Below are 20,630 nucleotides of genomic sequence, written 5' to 3' on the forward strand. Positions count from 1 at the left end.
GGACTGCTTGGGACCGTTGTTCTGGTACTGAGTGAGCCAAAAATAATAATGATTTTCTTCGGGACCCAGTGGTCTTAGAGTTACCTCTATGGTGCTAGTGCGCATGCAAAATACGCTTGACGATATATTTTAAAGGATTTCCTTCTAAGAGTTATGTCTGTTTGTCTGTGATTGAACGCTTGCTAGATTGTTTGATACAGGATATTCCACACGCTAAGCTGCACATACCTTAAAGTCGGTAAAGAATACCTAAATATCGGTAGAAATTACCGATAATCGAAGAAAGTGCACATACCTAAATTATCGGTAATCATACACGGTAATCATAATCGGCACATACCTAAATTATCGGTAGTCATCGGTAACGTTAAATATTACCTTATTTATAGTAAAAAATAGCCTATTTAAAGTAAAAAGTAACGATTTGTATCGGTAAAAAATACCGATAATTTTTTACCGATAAATTTAGGTAATCATAGCTAAGAGTGCAGATATACTACATATATACAGTGGTGGCCTTTAAAATAGCACAATAGGCCGATTTTCATACAAACTAGCCAAGTTTGGCATGTGCAACTATGTTTTGTTATGATCAATTGAGCTAAAATTTTGACACATACCTACAAATATGCTGAATTTTGCGTGTACGTAATATCAAATTTTTTGAAGCACTTGTCGAAAATTGTCGGGTTGGTTGAAAATGGCCTTTAAATTAGCACATTTATAATAAGCATAAGCTAACAAATATCATTCTGCTGAGATATCAGCTAACAAACATATATTTTGCAGGGATATCATCAAAAGTAAATGCCGAGGTAATCAGCTGTTGTAGATTTTACCGAGCTAGATTAAGTGTGTATATTTACCGATAAGTCTATTATATCTGGGAGTTCTGACGTGGGTTAGGATGGGGTCTAAAACCTCCTCAAAAACAGTCTACGCTGTTTATGAACAGCTCCTTTGCAGTTAGTCAACATTTTACATTTGATTTTGACGAAATAAGAACTGAAACCACATTGCGAATCTCGAAGCGAAACACTTTTTGTACGAATGCTTGTATGAAAAAGTTTTTCGTTTCGAGATGCGCAATGTGGCCTCTGCTTGAAATTACTTCTCTGCATACAATCCATCAAACAATTTAAGCTAATTAATTATTTTTTAGCTGATGAAACAAATTATTACCTGAATAAGCTCTTATGAGGGTCTCAATGTGCGTGTTGAGAAATGTTTTCCGGTAATTGTTACTCTGGAAAATGTGATCAAATAAATATTAATTTCTTAGCTGTTTCGGTTTTGAATCCATAAGGTAGTGGGCATAAATGTTCATTGTTTTTACAGCTAACAGCCTGGTTACAGAAACAGTAAAATGCATTGTATTTTTATGGGTTTTTCGGGTAGCATTTTTTTTCGGGAGAGCCTTATTTTCTTCAAGCTGTTCTTGTAAATGACGACATAAACAGAATGTACTGTACGATTTAATCTATTTTAAAAGGTGATCTGGCATCACTTCCGTTTTCTGTTTTTCAATTCCAACACGGGCTCACTTCGCGCACACATTTTTCGTTTGTTTATTTACATCCTAGCTGTCATTATTTTATCAAGCCCGGTAGCGGTCGGTGTCGTGAAGGGAACGCTGTTTTGGTTAAGGAAAAATACTGAATTTCACAGCAAATTACCAACAAAATTGTGAATTTGTGACACGGGAAGGACCAATAACAGTTAGCTGCCATGTCCATTGAAATAGAATCTGCTGAGTAAGTATCGATTGCTTCCCAAGCCTCCGTGAATACCATCAAAAGCAACCTACCCTTTTGCTTCACAGCGTAATCCGTCTGATCCAGCAGTACCTAAAGGAATCGAATCTTCACAAAACGCTGCAAACCCTACAGGAGGAAACCGGCGTCTCGCTCAACACAGTCGACAGCGTCGAAGGGTTCGTGTCCGACATACACAATGGGCACTGGGATACCGTTCTCAAGGCGATTCAATCGCTCAAACTGCCCGATAAGAAGCTGATAGACTTGTACGAGCAGGTGGTGCTGGAACTAATCGAACTGCGTGAGCTGGGAGCTGCTCGGTCATTGCTGCGGCAAACGGATCCGATGATTATGTTGAAACAGCAGGAAGCCGAACGATACATTCATTTGGAGAATATGCTACAGCGAGCGTACTTCGATCCGAGGGAAGCCTATCCGGAGGGGGGAAGTAAGGAGAAGCGTCGCGCTGCCATTGCGACTGCGTTGGCCGGGGAGGTTTCGGTCGTACCATCGTCAAGGTTGTTGGCTTTGCTCGGACAGGCACTGAAGTGGCAGCAGCATCAGGGACTGCTTCCACCCGGAACGACGATCGATTTGTTCCGCGGTAAGGCCGCCATCAGGGATCAGGAAGACGAAAGTTATCCTACACAGCTGGCCAGACAGATCAAGTTCGGTCAGAAGAGTCACGTCGAGTGTGCGTTGTTCTCGCCGGATGGTCAGTATTTGGTAACCGGCAGCGTCGATGGGTTCATCGAAGTGTGGAACTTTACGACCGGAAAGATTCGTAAGGATTTGAAGTACCAAGCGCAGGATAATTTCATGATGATGGAACAGGCCGTGCTCGCGATGTCGTTTTCGCGTGATTCGGAAATGCTTGCCACCGGATCTCAGGACGGACAAATCAAGGTGTGGAAGCTGCTGACCGGTCAGTGCTTGCGTCGGTTCGAAAAGGCGCATTCCAAAGGAGTCACCTGTCTGCAGTTCTCTCGAGATAACAGCCAAATCCTGACCGCTTCGTTTGACCATTTGATTCGTTTGTATGGATTGAAATCCGGTAAGATGTTGAAGGAATTTCGGGGTCATACGTCGTTTGTAAATGAGTCGATTTTCTCCCCGGACGGACACAACGTGCTGAGTGCTTCCTCGGATGGTTCGGTTAAAATTTGGTCCCTCAAAACAACGGAATGCATTTCGACGTTCAAAGCGCTGGGCAGTGATCTGGCGGTCAATTCGGTGCTGATGTTACCGAAGAATCCGGAACACTTTGTCGTCTGCAATCGGTCCAACACGGTCGTCATAATGAACATGCAGGGACAGATTGTACGTTCGTTCTCGTCCGGTAAGCGAGAGGGAGGTGCATTCATTTGCGCTACCATTTCCCCGAGGGGTGAGTTCATCTACTGTGCCGGTGAGGATTTGGTGCTGTACTGTTTTTCGGTCACTTCCGGCAAGCTGGAGCGAACGCTGAACGTGCACGAGAAGGACGTGATCGGGTTGACCCATCATCCGCATCAGAATCTGCTGGCGACGTACAGCGAGGATGGATTGCTGAAGATGTGGAAACCGTAAGGCGGGGGCGTGGTTTTCTGTTAGGCTAAGTTGTATGTATGCTGTTGCATATAAGTAATGGCATTGACTATTCTCTAGTGTGAAATAAATTTATGAAATCGGAAGGTTTGTCTGCTGATTTCTATCTTCTATCTGCCCTTATTATCTGTTGGACCATTGTTAAAGAACATCAAAAACTAAATCTAAAACTTACTGAACTCATTTATACAGGAACAACAAACCTATCACAAAATAATAGTTAAAATTCTCTGGCTGTTTCTAAGCTTATTTTGGATGTTTGCATTTAGGATATTTAACATGGAGTTGTTATGGTTTGGTGAACTTACAAAAATCAAATATTATTTCATGGTTGATGGATTTCTTTATTTAAGGGACTTTCAGCCGTAGGCTGGATATTATTGCATAAAATTGTTATGTTAATCGCCCCTATTCTGTATTCCATTCGAAACGGATATTCCGTGCAAAACAAAATTTTTATTAGAAATCCGTTTCGTACGGAATACAGAAAAGGGGTGATTATAACCTTCTAGAAGGACAATTTTCTTTTTATGACCATAAGACATCTATTTCATTTGCTGTTGCTATTGATTGAAATTTACTTCGAACTGAAAAAGCCTTAGTACTATGATGAATCATTAAAATTAAAAATATTGATATTTAGCATGATATTTTACACTGTGTCAGTTCCGATCGCAGCCCTTGCGGCAAATAGCGCAAGCTTGTGCGCAACGTTATCCCCGTAGAAAACGATTTTCCGAACATTAGCCGAAGTTTGACAGTTTGCCTGCTTGGAATTATTAATTTGTAAACAAGACGTTCACATTGAACAGTTCTCACATTTTGCAGCAAGTATTTCGCGATATTACCAAAATTTCCAACCGCTTCCTGCATCTATTTCCACGCCAAATCCCCTTATCGAACCCACCCGATGGGATACGAATCACCGGCCGGTGTATACAGAGAATGTCCGAAGGAAAATCCGTGCGGGAGGAAAATGTCGCTGTAAAACCAACAACACCGAACAGCAGCGGCAGGAAGAGCAACAAAAGCAAGTCCAATTCCGGTGCGAATCCACAACCGCCGACAGCATCTTCGGATCAGCAGCAACAACCTGCGGGCTCAGGGGGACGGAAGTTTAGCGATCGGCACGTAGTGAAAAAGCGCGTTCTTCCCAAATACTACACCCGGGAAAACGACATCTACGTGACGTACAAATCGGACTTTACGGTGTGTGAATCTTGCTCCTAATCGAGGGAAACATGTCAGTAAGTTCTTTTTTCCTTGCAGTTTCAATACAAAAGGTGCTTGGAAATCCTTAACTCTGCCCTAGGGGAAGCATTCCTTCACTGCACCGGACGGGCAATTAATCGAGGCATAAATCTTGCGCTAAAAATCAAGGGAGAATATCCGGAAGCATTTGATTACGAGGTAAATACTTCCACCATTGCAGTAACTGGTAAGTTCTACTTGAAAGTGTTTAAAATTCCTCTTTGATTTAGCATTAATTTCTCCTACAGACGACCTACATCCGCTGAAGGACGACGATGACTTCAGCGAGCAGCGTCGTATGAATTCCTGTCTACACATCCGGCTGTACCGTACCATCAAACTCAAGCCAACCAACTCAGCTGCTTGAACAGATTTCCAATCTGCGCTCGTCAGTCCCCTCACCCAACCTAGATTTAGATAGTTTTCAGCGCTCCCCAGAGCAGTACAATTGCCGTCAAAATAGCCCCCTCACGGAAAAAGATGTCCGACGAGGTCGAGATCAAAACCTACTTCAAGTTGGTGGACGTGGTCAAGTGGATCGGCATAACGCAGTTCGAGATACTGGTCAATCTGCTGGCCTTTCTGGTGTTTAGCATAATCCTCACGGTCAAGGCCACCACTGGGGCGCTGCAGGCCGGTCCCATTAGCACCAGCGAATGGTTGGTCATGTTCTCGCCTTTGTTCTGTGGAGATTTTTTCAACGCATACTTCTGTGTGATTGTCGGCATCCGGATGTATCTGGGCAATAAGCACCGGCAGGCCATGCACCGGCTGTCCTGGAGTATTCACTTCCTGCTGCTGACGGCCGGGTTCAAGTACCTGGTGTGTATGAAGCTGTCCGGGCAGAGTGGGCTGGAGTATAGTGAGGTGTTTTCGCCGATCTTTGTGCTCCTGCAGCTGATTGCTGTTAAGGCCTGCCAGTTCAAGCAGCAGTCCTGACGGGAGGAATGCGACGGGACATTGTTTTGGTAAGTCTGAAGATGCACTTGATATTTTTATGAAAATATAATGGAATAAGATCCTGAAGGGGGTGGCAGATCGGGCCTTTTATATCCGGAAAGAACGTTCAAGTGAATATAGTATCGTAAGACGATTAGAAACAGTGGGAGAAAAAGAAACAAAGCTTCCCACCCTTGGAAATATTATTACTATGCTAAGATTATTTAAAAAAAAAACATTCTACAACATTTTCCCAGCTACTGAAAGACAAACGACAAACTATTGTTGGGTTGGCAGCCCTGCTGTCATTTTTCTAGAAATTTCATAGTCTATTGTGTAAACATTTGTTTAAATTTGCACAAATTCGAACTGTAGCAATTAATTCAATTGTGAAACATTTGAACATCAACAGGTATTTATCATATTATCACTTAAATTTGAATACGTGATTCCGATTCACACTTTGACGGGGCGAATAGAAACAATGGCGTAGATTATTGAAGTCATTCGTTTTATGCAATCTACACCAACATAGTGCTCCCTTATTTCTTGGATAGCATAGGTTAGAAACTACAAACGAAAAGGTTCAAAAACGTACAACAAAGCAGACCCACAAACTTTGAAGCAGGTCTTAATGGCCTTAATGGACGTTGCTAACAAAAACAATGTCGTTACTCCAATAGCTGAGTATACTCAGTGATTTATCGGCATGCGAAAAAAGGAAATGTCATCAAATCCTAAGGCGGACAAACGTGCCTAACTGAATCTGACGAAGGTTTGTAAGTCCAAAGGTTTAGTGGGGTTATCCTGTTGATGTTCTCGGATGTTGCGCCGCATTGTTAAAGAGTATTTGGATAGAACGGGAAAGAAAATTTCAACCTTCATGAGAAACCTGCCAGGACCAGATTGTGTTTATTCTTTTTCGAAAAGGCATAAGAAGGAGTTCCCATACAGGATGTGCCAAAAAATCATCAACGACTTCTTCAACAAGTTATGTAAGGGACTCCTAGATGTACCACCTTCTAATATTAAATATTGTAAACTAGTATAAGAAAGGAGCAGATTCAAAACAAACTACCTTGGCAAGCTATGCCTATGTGATTTCAATATAGGCGCTGCTCGATTGGCTCTGGCTTTGACAGTTCATGTGGCTCAAAACCAGCCAGCCCGCTCCTCTCTTATACTTGACCCTCTCTATTGTAAACTATGATGAAACGAACTTGTGCGATGGACCGGGAAAAAGGAAGGTTATAGCTAGACGTGGCTACAATTATCCGGAACGGGTAATTAACAGTACTAAAGCGTCTGTATCGGTGATGTTCAGTGCTGCAGGAGATGGTACCATATTACCACCGTATGTTGTTTATAAAGCTGTCCATTTGTATAACTCATGGACTGAATGTGGACCAGAGCACGTTAGATACAACCGAGGGGTCGAAATCGGGTTGGTTCGAAAGTTCCTCAAAGATTACATCCTCAGAAGAAAGGTTTGTGTATTTGCTCATTTTTCTATGCGTTGCTTTCCCCTTCACTCAAGCGGTTTCAAAATTTTCCACGGGGAAGTATACGAGAGCAATCTTAAAATGCTTTTATTTTGCAAATGGAACATTTTATTTAAATCTGGTTGCTGCTACAGTGGTAGAAAAGCTCAAATCTATGTGTACACCTAAAAATCTGAAAAGAAATTAATTTTTCTGTTTTATTTGTCTATTGAGTAGTCCTTAAGTTTTCTACTAACATAGCATCAACCAGATTTAAATAAAATGCTCCATTTGCAAAATAAAAGCATTTTAAGATTGCACTCGTATACCTCACCGTGTAAAATTTTGAAACCATCATCACTTTCATAGTTCTTCTATTCTCCACGAGTACCAACTTTGATTTGCCAATATAGAGGTACCAGACATGTTTTGCACTTGTGTCTAGTTTCCGATAGATGTCACCGCAAACAACAGCAGTGACATCTGATGGAACATGAATGCAGAAGCTTGACAAAATGATTAATTGTTGGCCTATGTAATATTGGGCACATCGCTAAAAATCTGCTATTTATCAATTTTATCTAGATGAACGCGTTTTTGGGACGTTACTTATGGATATTTTTGGTTGCTATTGAAAATTTAGTCGATTGCTGAATTAGGGACACTTAGGCCGAACATTACCTGCATTTCCCCTATATATTAAATTGATTTCTTAACTCGTTATCAGTGAAAAAAATCGATAGGTTGAAATTCGGAAGCAATTTGAGAGTTCTGTTTGTGAGGTGCTCTGTCGATGTTCATGTAGTACAAGCCAATTCTGGACGATATGTCTTGGATTAGTCATTTGTGGTCCTGAACAGGACCGATGGGTTGGAAGCTTGGAAGCTAGTTAAGAACAATACTGTGGAATTTTTTCCTCGATGTTTTTGGAAACGATAGCGGAGCGGGCCTAAATGCCCCTAAACATAAATTCAGCAATCGACTAAATTTTCAATGGTGACAGAAAATATCCATTAGTACCGTCCCAATGAGGCGTTCATCTAGATGAAATTGAAATACCGTGGACCCCCGGTAATATGACCGGTTTTATTCAATAGATAATAAAAGGAATTTCTTGCTCAAATTTTTCCAATCGCGATCAATCATATTAATTCGAGATTGTTTTGCTTTTTCTAGCGTCCTGGAGAAAACCTTACGGTCTCTGGTTAATTGACATGGTCATGTGGTATTCGGTCATTGCGAGAATTTGTATGTACCACTTCAATACTGTTACGCATTTGACGACAAACGTTTGGTTGCTGGGTACATTATCAAAGAGCTTTGGGGGTGATGTGGCTGGTAGCAAGGCGAGCGAACGTTCAATGAAAATGACCTCTAAAATAACAATAATTTATGGTGATCCTAAAAAGCACCGTTTTGTCATAATGTTGAGCAACACGGATGAGGCTGGCAAGCTGTATGTTATTTGGAACGAAGGTGACGCACTTGGCATATAGCGAATTCGTTTATTATTCAGTTCCAACCTGGATCGGGTATCAAGATTGGGTCTGCTTGTTTTCTGACAAACGTCAGTTTGATCGTTTGTTTTTAAAACCCAGCTCAGTTTGAGGTTCGCACTGACAAAAAGTTCGGTTTCGCACTGGGTTGGAACTGGTTCCAACCCCGATAATAAACGAATTCGCTAATAGATTGCCCCAGTTGGGTGGCATGCCGCCATGTTATTGAAATCAACATCTGAAACGTCACAATTCCAGTGTGAACTGCAAAAATGGCGTGACTGAATTGGGTTCTTTAAGGGTATTGAGGTAAATGCATATTCGTAATCTTCATTGAAAATGGAACGCAAACCCAAAATTTCATCAATTTTGGTACACTGGAAGTATTTTAAATAAGTACGATTACATTTGCAAAAATCACCTTATTAGCGCCCCTCGGTGTCACTTTGTATAGGAGAGAGCTGTCAGTTTGTCAATTTAGTGTCAAACAGTGAAGTTATTATTTTGCTTTAAATCTTGATTTAAAAATCGAGATGAAAGCGTGTGAGCTCGAAAAAAATATTGCTATGCTCAGAAAACGAAGCTCTTCCAGATGATATATATTAACCGATATATTTTTCAAAATTAAAGAACCCAATTGTCTTATTTTTATCAAATGAAATTATTTTTCCTTTTATGCCATATAAATGATTTAATTCGTGGTAGAAAATCAGAAAATAATATTTTATGAGTCCTAAGTTTATTTTTCACAAAATGTAAGCAAAAGTATTAAGAATATCCATAATATCAGTCACGCCTTTTTTGAATTCTGGATTGAATCTTCTATTTGTTTACAAATTATGAGCTGTCAGTGGGGCCCACAATTCGCGGGCCCGCAGCGATGTTAGCTCTTTTCAAGGTAAGGCAAACAAGATAGGGATGCCACCTAGCTGGATTGCCCACGATGTCAATCATACAAGGTCTGGAACAACGGGAACAACAGGCAGCTTACTAGTGTTAGAAGCATAAATGTTGTAAACATTACTGAGCAAGAAAATGCCGATGTCACGGCAGCACAACATTCCATACTGCGATTGGCAGACGTGTCGTCACAGAAAACAGCTGTTTCGTGTAAAAAGATAAACATTGCGATGAAATACGACCACCACTAGACATTTCTACATTTCACTAATACCAACAAGCCGGTTGGGCCAGACCTTGTATAATTGACATCGGATTGCCCACAGATTGCACCAATACATTTAGCTCACGAAGAAGCTGATTTCGTTCCATAGACGAGTGCACGAATGGATTTGAGTTCACTCACTCGACAAAAAGTGACACAACAGCGGGGCCCTGTTTACTAAAAATGAACACATGAATAATACTCGCGTAACATTTGAAAAGGGCCTATCAACTTTTGAAACTTTTGAGGATGATTTGACGTGAGGTGCGCTTTTCAAGACTCCAGATGACTTTTTTGTTCGACGCAAGAAATTCACCCGGAGTGAGAGTAAGAGCGTGTGATAGAAAACATGAACATGAATGGCGGCAAACCCCACTCTCATTTTATCCTCCTTCGCTCACAAGCTTTGAAGCGCAGCGGAATGATTTGGCAGTAAGCGTTCTACTCACTCCTCAGAAAAATGCTACGCTCGGCTCATTTTAAACTCGCGAGCGGGGCTTCATCAAGCCTGTCAATATGTTGCCCAAAGACGTAATCCTACGTAAAAAAAACTAAAATCTTTCGAAGAAGTTCAGGACTCATTGTAGATGTTCAGGGAACAATGTATGAGTTATAGGAAGTACGTACGTAAGTTCAGAAATCTTATCTTCAGATAAGTTCAATAGATTGGGAAGAAGTTCAGGGAGCTTTGTTTGAGTTCATGGAACTGAGTTTCAAGAATCTTTGTGGAAGTACAGGGACCTTCATAGAAGTTCATGAAACATGAATGAATTTTAGAGAACATTGTCGATATTCACGGATTTTCAATAGGATATAACCTGGGTCTGGCGGACTCGTAATGGATTTCGAACCAATTTGAACTGTCAAAATCGAACCATTTTTTACTGTTCATATAAGAGCTCATATGGAAGAAACAGATCGGGAGTATTGTAATCTGAGTAAAACGTAGTTGTTATTATTTTTGGAAACATATTCATAGTTTTGATGAACTGGGGTTTCCGGATCAATCTCGCAAAAAATCAACCACGCGCGGCGCAAGAAACGATCCTTCGGAAAGCGAAATAAACTTCTCTCCACCGGTGCACTTGCACGTAACATCGCATTTTAACTGCTTAGGAACTTTTATGAAAACCAAATATTATTGATACAGTAGAAAACCGGAAAATTCGACACGCGATTTTACTCCCAATCGGTACATAAAACATAACGTCGGACATAGTGCGCTGTATTTGTACAATGATGCGCCATAATGCACACCATGTCCGACGCTTTGTTGTTGTACAGGACGAGAGTAAAATCGAAAGTCGGGTGTGGGGTTTTCCGGTGTCAAACGCGACCGACAATAACAACGAACTACAACAGACTACAACTACCAATCGATATTTCAAGAGAGTCACTTACAATCTTGCACACATTTGCTTTGTTTATCAATTTGACAACCGTTCGACAACCGAAGCTGGCTGCGATTCGACTTCGCCAGACCCAGGATATAACTTAGGTCCTCTGAATGTTTTTGGAACTTTTGAAAAAAATAAATGGCTGATGAAGTATTATTTTCCAAATTTCAAATGTTATTTATAATAATAATTTGAGAAAATTGCACAAACTCGTAGGTGTTACAATTCCTAGACCATTGTTTTTTAGAGTATTTCCACCTCCGTCCGTTACCATACTGACAAATATGTGGGATTGATCTCGGCCTCTTAGATGTTAGTAGCACTATCTCCAGTAATTGAGGACAGCTCTCCACGTCCTTGCAACTGCTGGGGCTGGGAAGAATTGTTAGTTGGACGTTTACTTAAGAAAGATGCAGAGAACTCTACGACCTCATTTTATAAGTATCACAGGAATTTACGTGCGTTAAGCGTTGCTGGCAGATGATAATAGCAATGAGGATAGAATTAGGCATTGTGAAAAATTGCAAGGAAGGGAAATGGGCCTTGGATTAAACTCCCGACCTTCTGCTCAGTAAACAGAAACGGTAACCACTAAGCTACCGAGCCCGTCTCCAGCTAATAAATTGCTTATTCCACTTTTAATCAACTTAAATTGTTTGTGGGGTGCGTTTGGAACATTTACCATTGATGCGATTCTTCCTGTCTCATAGCAGCGGTCGTATGAAAAGAGAGGAGAATTTCCAGTAATTTTTTATATGTTACCTTCACTTAAGGGTTCCACGAAGAAGAACAAAAAGTGGGATTTTCTTATCTAAACTTACATACAAAATTTAAACGCTTTGTGCAAAATAAAGTTTGTAACCAAACTAATTCCTACATAATCAGGACCTGAATTGGAACCCATGGACCAAAACTTGCATTACTTTAAATCCCATTTTAGATATTGCTCGTATTCCGTTCCTCCTTGACAGTTGCATAAAACCTTCGCATATCGTTTTGTTCAACGCTTTCTTGCACCACAGCAGCAGCATTGCATATCGCCATACCTACTGTAAATGAAATCGAAACATCACATCCTGTTACAACATACACCGCGCAATGAATGACAAGGCTGTAGCGCCTCAGGTTCCAAACCATTTTTGGCTATCGAATTTCAACAACAATGAAAATTTACAAAAGAGGCATCGCAGGCCCATCGACTGTTGCTGTTGCTATGGTCATACATGGTACAAGCACAAGGTACTTAGTCAATCGATGAATGGGCTGATCGGCGGTGGGCTGGCGAAGAAAGGCTATAGGAAGAAAGGAAGGAAGGAAGCAAGAAGCCGGTGGTGAAGAGACGTATCTTTCATCAATCGAAAGTGAAATGAAATTGCAATAAATAAAATATATGATGTGTACAACACGTAACATTCAAGAAAGCCATCGCCAAAAGCATCTTTCGCACCTCGCGCTATGTATCGGAGCTTTAGGCTTAATAAGACCATGTGCGTGTGCAAAGCCAGCATTCCTTCGCGCGTTGCTTATGCGGACGACGATCGAATTGGAATTGCAAAAAAATAAAATAAAATAAAACAAAAAATGGATGACGGGCCGAACTGGCAGGATACCAGCGCCATCAGCGCGTAGTGGAGGTGCGATTGACCCCTCGAGGTGCGGTCTTCGGTACAAAACAAAAAACCGGATTAGCTTTCTTCGCTTAATTATACGGTAGTCAGGGGGTTATGGTGGGACGCTGAAGCGGCGAAATTTGCGTGAACCGGCAGAAATAGTGTTTCATTGTGGAATTGGGTATTTAGATTTGCAATTGAACGAAAAGGTTGTGAGACGATTATGATAAGTGGACCCTACACCACTGCCTGTATTGACGATAATTGTATTGTCAATACATTCTATATTGACGTCAATACATCGAAATTGACCTGTATTCAATATAATTGTCAATAATTCTCTACCGCGTCATGGGTCGGGGCCACCGGCTTTAATTCCCTTCCGAAGGAAGATGCGACCAGAGCTTTTTTTTGCCTCGAAATATCTCAACGACCATGGCTGGGGTTATACGTAGACCCACTGATTGGAGAAAGGGGCGTCATATAAAAAAAGCCAACGGTGCAGTAAACCCTCACTACGCCTCATTCATTCAAAATAAACCTAAACGAAACACGTCTCAGTTTAATTGGTTTACCGGAAGCTAGGCTGTACAACTCTTGGAAAACAAATTGTCACTCCATAAACCCATTTGCATCAGGTAGTGGTTTGGTAACTAAAGAAAACATCCGTGCCCTGGACACCGATATCGCTATTCTCATAATCACGTAAGATTTGATGTTCAGACGCAAAAACGTTGTAAACTACAAATGGTCATGTCCGCTTCGAAGGGCACACCACTTTGTCTGTACGCATATGTCAACTTTCGGTGCCTACGGTCACGTAGAGAAAATCGCTCTTCCAAAGCATCTACAAACAAACATTCCATTCAGTAGGCACTTGTACGGCATTGTTGAAAAACAATAACACATCAAGTCGTAAAGCTACATAGCTTGCATAGAGAGAAGGTGAAATGTTATCTCCGGAATCCACGTGCGCCTTTTACTGTCCAATCTGCGCGTGCGTCTAATTGACTAACGGAAAAATCGAGCATTACCTATATGGAATTGTGGAGGTGGACTGTTATCGAAATTAACCGCACATGAAAAGTACAAGAAATTGGGAACTCAGTCTATTTACAAACGCAAAGTATATGCCTAGGACTTGTCGTTGAACGCCGAAATTATTGCCCACAAACAACTCGAGTGCGAGAAAAGTGGCCAATTTTGAACTGGGTCAGTGATGGCTCCGCTTCATATTGCAGTGCGAGCGGACACTCGCGCGGCTTGGTTCATGCCGCAACAATTAGGCATCAGTCTCATTAGCGGATCTTTATATAGAAGCAGACCGCAAAATTAGGCGATTAATTGTTTTAAACTTTTGCGTCCGTAAGCTTTCCATGGAAAATCAAAAAAACAAAAACAACAATAAGGTCTAAATATTTGTTGGCCCCTTATTTACTTTATCTATCCTTGCGGTTCCGTCAAAAACGTCTACTGTTACAATTTTTTTGAGAATTCTAGAAGGAATGGTAGAAGACATTATACAAATATGTGAAGCAGTCCCAGGAACTACAGAAGAGTTTATTAGAATCCTTGAAGCATATCCAAAAAATTCTTAAATAAATCGTAAAGCCAGCCCCCGTGACTTGAAATCATTAATAAAATCAGTTCAAAATAAATACAAACAGGCAAGGGGCTATTCATAAACAACGTAGAGTGTTTATGAGACGTTTCAGACCCCCGCTGTCCCCCTACCTAGACAATCGTGTCCACGTCGACTAAAGTGTCCACGCGGCCTATGAACAGCCCCTATAAAGTCCATTCTGGAGGCTGCGCACAGTGGTTTAAAAGTGCAAATTCGTGAACTTAATTGTTTTCTGAGATGTACGTACGTTTTAGCATTAAGGTGTCTTCAGAAGATTTTCATAGTTCTGGATTCCGCACCTTTTGGAATGTTCACCTTAATTTTTCTTAAGGTGCAACTGCACTTCAAAAAACTAACTTTTTTATATTAACAGATATCGAGATGATGTCTTGTACAAATTTGTAGGGCTTTCAATTTCAAGAAACTTTGCTGAAGACATCAAGTTGCCATGACTTCATTGTATGAAGATATAAGAGATTATTTGCCAGTTGCACCTTAAAATCAGTTGTTTGAGTTTTTCTATGTCTTATTCGCGTTGTATCTCTTTGGTGTATTCTGCAAAGTTTTAGATAATATTTAAACACACAACTTTTCTCAAGACACCAAAGTGCTATGATTTAATTGGCGAGAGATACAGTGATTTTTAGGCAAAAAATCACCCTTTTTCAAAAAGCTATAACTAAGCTGGCCGCAAATTGCCGCACTTGCAACAAGTTTCATTTGAAAGCTCAGAATTTGTACTTGAAATGTTGCGGAGATCATTAGTATCCGTAAGTATCCTGGAAACTGTGGTGGATTTTAGTAAACAAAGATTTAAGATTTTTGTATGGGGCTATTCAAGTAAAAACGATATTTTGCTCACTAACAATGGTCTTGATTTTTTGTTTAATTTCTAGTTTGTTTTTACTTATTTTAAACTAACTTAAAAGTAAAATAACATGTTAAACTAATCCAAACTTAAAACCAAAGTAACAATTAAAAATTTCTGATAAACAAATTAAACTTCAAAATCATCTGAAACATCATGTTCATCCTCCGAATCCATTTCTTCTCCATCATCTAAGCTCAACCAGAACTTTGCGTCTTGAGACAAATTTGTTGTCTCCTTTTTGGGGCTTTTCCGCATGCTTGAGATTAGTGGATCTGAAGACACTAGCAAACGGCGAATCAAATCAAGATTCAAGATCGTTCTGGAACATTTTCTAGTGTGGTCTCGGCGGTATCGTTTGAGGTCTTTATTCCTCGATTCCTGTGCTTCTTCGGAAAGCTGTCCGATAGGAACCGTGAAATGATTGATGACCTGGGCACCATGAATCAGGATTTTATGCACTGAAGCTGGCATGTAGTACCAGGGGTATAGGTCCACTAGATACTTTGCTGTTTCAATGCAATAACTAGAAAACCGTTCCGTGTTGATTTTGTGCCCTGAATATTGTATTGTTTGTATGTACATCTGGTTTTTCAGTATTCCATTTTATTACCTGTAATATGGTACCACATCGTTCCAGTGCTGTCACATCCAGTCCAGTTATTGCAGCTGTTTTCTTGGGATCGGAAAAGAAACGTCGGGCAGTATTGCCGTCGTTGGACGTTCCAGATCCTCCAGGCTTAGGCTTGTCAACAATCAGGCCAGTTTCCACTTTGAACCGTTTTTGGATTTGATTCTTTCTAATCTTCATGGCTTGAACATTCTGTCCTCTTACCTGCCATTTTTTAATTTCAAGTCGGTAAGACAAGTGAAGAAAATATTCCATAAAGCTATAAAATATTGATATTGTATCAAACCATAATACTTAACACTTAATTTTAATAAATCTCACCGGATCCAGGCATGCAAAGTTGAAAGCCCAAACTGGAAAGCATCGCTGTTCTCCACGCGTTCAGTTACTGAATCAAGATTGTTCATCAATTTCGGGGTTGCATTACAAATATAGCAAGTTTGTGACGATTTGTTGCCCGTAACAGCATTGCAGACCTTTCCGTCTACCATTGTCAAAACCATCTCATAGCGCACAATAATGGTACGGCCTTCTACCGTAATTACTGTTGGAACAAGCTGGTCAATCTGATTCTCTATATGTTTCTTCTCGTTGATTGATACTTCCGTAGTTTCACTCACGAGCTGAATCCTCACAGGTCTACAGAATCGGGTTGATGATGGTCGAGGATTTTGGAACAAAACTTTTCCGTTTACATCTGCCTTAATAGGAACTAAGGAAGTAATAAACATATTTGAATCACTAGATTCTCCGTCGTCATTCTCAAATTTTTGTTTGTATTCCACATGTCCGCTGCTGCCATCGAATCCCCATTTTACCAAAAGTACAACCTGAGGAAAATAAACTATTGGTTCAAAGCCTCTATAATGAAAATAAAAAAGGTACAACCTGCTTGAGCTCGTCATCTGAGAAATCTTCAAGATGCTCCTTGTTTGCCAAAACAATCCTACTTGAGGTATGGTCCAAAAGCTTTTGAAGATTTACTTCGGCATTTTTTTCATCAACCATAATAAATTGATCTTCCGGATAGCACTGTTTCTTGGCATTGACAATTTTGTTGTACGACGGGTAAATATTCACGTTTCTCAGTTTTGCTTCTCCTTGGATTTTGTGGTATTGTGACTTGGTCAAGTTGGCATCTATGATCATTGCTAGTGCTTCCAGGTCAGAATACTGTAAGGGCTGCTTCTCCTGAGAATTTCTCCACGAAACAAGTATCTTTGATGCTCGGGTAGGGGTTGTCATTGTTGCTTCCTTCACTACTTTTGCCGCATCTACGGATCCACCTTCACGCAACTTCATTTGAGTAGCGTAAGTCAAGTTGTTAACGGAATGACCCCGTCTTAGATACGCAGTCTTTCGGCGTTTTAAAGCATCAGAACTATCTCGGAAAGGTGTCGTTGTTCTACCTCGGCTTGTTGAAGGAAGTTCAGAGAGCAAGAGAGTGGGAAGATTGAAGGGTTTTTTCGAAGTAGCGGATATTGCATTTGATCATTTTTTCCCGGATCGGTGGAACTTGCGATAAAGCTTTTTAAAATATTTGCCAATCGGTAACAGAGCCTTCTCCACATCATCTCTATTTAAATCGGACTCGTCAATGTTGTACGCTTTATACACTTCTTGACTCATTTTTCGAACTTTTTCAATTTCACTTCCTTGGGTTTCCTTCCAGAGTTGCAGCAACTTACGCTTATCAATTTTAACTGAACAAAAAAGTTAGCATGTTCCTTCAATGTTTCACAATTTTCAATAAGTTTTACGAAGATTGAAATCAATACCTGATGAATAATTGGACATTTTCGATGGATGTTTCTTGAAAACGATGTTCTGATCTTCTCTTGGTACTTGAAATGCAGTAACAGGTCTTACGACAGCAGCCGACAAACTATATTTTTTTTTCAAATAAAATATATAGTTTGCTTTGATCATTTTCCCTCCTTAAAAACAAATTACAGTCGAATCTCCCTAGCTCGATATCAAAGGGTCCATTGTGTAAGAGAGGATGTCAAAATCTTTTTGTATTAAAAACATCACTTTTAAATTCGGTGTTATGTTTTTATTAATCTTACATGTTATTTTACTTTTAAGTTACTTTAGAATAATAAAAAACAAACTAGAAATTAAACAAAAAAAAAAATCGAGACCATTGTTAAATAGCAAAATATCGTTTTTACTTGAATAGCCCCATACAAAAATCTTAAATCTTTGTTTACTAAAATCCACCACAGTTTCCAGGATATTAACGGATACTAATGATCTCCACAACATTTCAAGTACAAATTCTGAGCTTTCAAATGAAGCTTGTTGCAAGTGCGGGTACTCCCCTCACCATCCCTCTCCAAAGGGGGAGTTTGGTAAAGAGAGATGAAAAAACCGATTTGTACCTTCCTTAAAAGTTTTCCTAGCTCGCTATCTACTATCTATATGCAATTTTCATACTGCCGTACTCTAACGGAACTATCAACTCTAGACTTCCATCTCCTCCATCTATCGTATAAAAATTACCACTTTAGTCTGTTATTTGAAATAAGCATCTTTAACTAAGTATTTCCCACTTTTTCTTAAACTAGAAGCTGCCATCTTTGATTTCAAAATGGCGTCGCATATAAATTTTCGATCTCTAGAGGTCACCCCGATTCCAGTGCGTGAAAGAGCTCGGCAAGATCGGTGTTGATGTAGTTTTTTTTTAACTAGTTCATTTATTTGGAAGGCTCAATCGCGTTAGCTTTACGGAGCCGATAGTTCATTGTTCTTTGTTTGTAACAAAATTCACTTAATTCTATGTCTAGTAGGAGTTGGGCCGAATACTCGCGGCTTACTCGAGTTTAGAGAGGTACATTGTCGAAGGATAGCATCAAGGGAGGAGCTTGGGGGTAAGGTTTCGTTGTCTCATCAGAGCGTTGTCGCCAGTATAAACGGTAGTTTCGTCTGGAGTTCGACCGGCTATGGTGACCAGTGGGCGTCGATGAGGCTCATCGAGACGGGGGGACAAGACAAACAAAAACCAATAAAGAGCGACAAAAGACAAAGGAATTAAATTATTATACTAGACGTTTGAAGAAACACATAAACCGACTTTATATAGCAGATATCGCGAGTTCCCAACACGTCTCTGATAGGAACATAGGGTTGTCTTCCTTGGGCCTCAAGGGTATTCAAAAGTCGCTCTCTGGCGGCGTCATTATCCGTACATTGCCAAACTGCGTGATCGATGTCCACGAGGTTCATTGTATTGAGATGAGCATCTCTTCTTTCCTTTATTTAACGTTGTTACGTATTAATTTTGGATACTATATTACCACTGTCTGATGTATTAAGAATAAGCTTTTCACACGTTTGAGTAAACACTTTGAAGCGTGCATCTACGTATTTGATGCTGCAAGGGCCACATCGCTTGAAACAAGACAACCAATGAAAATTTCACTGCCAACATCATTCAGCAGCAGATCTGCTGACAACTCTTCCGCCACACACACACCCACATGAACCTGCACAGTAGTAGACCGTCATCGTGCACAGAAGTAGTGTCTCGAAAACTCGACGAATCTTAGCAAAGATCGCTTCGCATCGCAGTAATAAAACTGGAACACCGGTTCGGAAATTTCAAAACGATCAAAAGGTTAGTAAAGTGGAACAAGACGACAAACAAAAACTAATAAGTTTCTCGTCACATATTAGCACCACACGAACTGAACGCACGTAGTACGTGTCAATCACATTGAGGGAGTGGTTCACGGAGAATTTCAACCGTGGTAGCACATCACCATCGAATTAACCGATCAATACCACGACAGCGGGAGCCAAAATCACCCTGGCGGTGTTCGATTACGGCACATTACCACGTTGGGAGACAAAAGCCTTCTCGAAGAAGTGAGTTGCCGCAGATGAAACCGCCATCCCTTTGAAACTAACCAAAGGTGTCCCAGGGCTTTTGTTTCGAGTGCTCTATTCACAGGTCGGATCTCCTCGCGGTGATACAGGGTAGGTGCCAGAACGGTAGGCTCATCGAGCGACGTGTTGGCCGTACGACTCCTAGCGACAGGTCGCACGGATTCGAAGCAGCAGTGCACGCCGAGGGCAGGAGACAGTGTTGACCGGACACAGGTCATCACCATAGGCGAGAACCATCCACGAAGAGAGCGAGAGGGAGGCGCAGCCACTCGCGATTCGCCTCAAGTTGAGAGGTCATCGGCGCAGTCGATTATCGATCGTGTCGGGCCACGGCGGATGCGAAGCGTTCGGTGGTAATCCGGCGGGGATCCCAAGCAGCCAAGTGAACGAGAGCATCGGTGTGCCGTGTGTGTCGTGCCCATTCAATTCGAGCGGCGCAGGTTCACCCACATCGAGCGGCGCAGGTTCATCCACATCGAGCGGCGGCAAAGGTAGCACCCGGCCGGTATTTCGTGAGTACTCACAGGAAGAAAATTATGTTTAGTTAGAAAGAAAAGTAGGGCAAGAGCGGAGGCGCAAAGCGCGATGAAAGGAGGCAAGGACAGTGACAAGGAGGCAGGTAGGAGAAAATGAGGTGGCGGAACATGCCAATAATAAAAGCTTGCCTATGTTGATTTTGTAATTTGTTGGGGTGTTTATTTTGCTAGCCGATTCGACCCAAGCTTTCCCATACAAGCAAAAGTCGTATGCAACAACGTCGGTCTCTGTTCCGCAATCTAGTGCCAATCACCGACGGACATCGATTGCCATCCATGGACGGCAACCAAATGTACAGGAAGGCAGCTTCCACACCTGCGTAGGATATCGCACCCGTTCAACACACATGGGCCGGGACCAACGGCTTTACTTCCCTTCCGAAGGAAGACGTGACCA

At 41.1% G+C, this 20,630-nt stretch overlaps 3 protein-coding genes across 3 annotated transcripts; all 3 read left to right on the plus strand.

The window, feature by feature from the left end:
- The first annotated feature begins 1,634 nt into the window (after window positions 1-1,634).
- Window positions 1,635-3,390, plus strand: Smu1 (Smu1 spliceosomal factor). Its single transcript, XM_065219946.1, has 2 exons — window positions 1,635-1,754; window positions 1,823-3,390. The coding sequence occupies exons 1-2, from the start codon at window positions 1,729-1,731 to the stop codon at window positions 3,324-3,326; spliced, it is 1,530 nt and encodes a 509-aa protein (XP_065076018.1). The 5' UTR covers window positions 1,635-1,728; the 3' UTR covers window positions 3,327-3,390.
- A 761-nt stretch (window positions 3,391-4,151) lies between these two features.
- Window positions 4,152-5,054, plus strand: Rpp20 (ribonuclease P protein subunit p20). The gene is made up of 3 exons (XM_065219956.1): window positions 4,152-4,553; window positions 4,614-4,782; window positions 4,844-5,054. The coding sequence occupies exons 1-3, from the start codon at window positions 4,290-4,292 to the stop codon at window positions 4,960-4,962; spliced, it is 552 nt and encodes a 183-aa protein (XP_065076028.1). The 5' UTR covers window positions 4,152-4,289; the 3' UTR covers window positions 4,963-5,054.
- Window positions 4,979-5,628, plus strand: LOC135699671 (transmembrane protein 203). The gene has a single exon (XM_065219967.1). It carries the CDS (start codon window positions 5,076-5,078, stop codon window positions 5,532-5,534), a length of 459 nt encoding a protein of 152 aa, XP_065076039.1. The 5' UTR covers window positions 4,979-5,075; the 3' UTR covers window positions 5,535-5,628.
- Window positions 5,629-20,630: the final 15,002 nt, after the last annotated feature.

This window comes from Ochlerotatus camptorhynchus, unplaced genomic scaffold (genome assembly GCF_037179485.1).
Source record: "Ochlerotatus camptorhynchus isolate MF236.1 unplaced genomic scaffold, CSIRO-AGI_Acam_v1.1 ptg000010l, whole genome shotgun sequence".
Classification (NCBI taxonomy): domain Eukaryota; kingdom Metazoa; phylum Arthropoda; class Insecta; order Diptera; family Culicidae; genus Ochlerotatus; species Ochlerotatus camptorhynchus.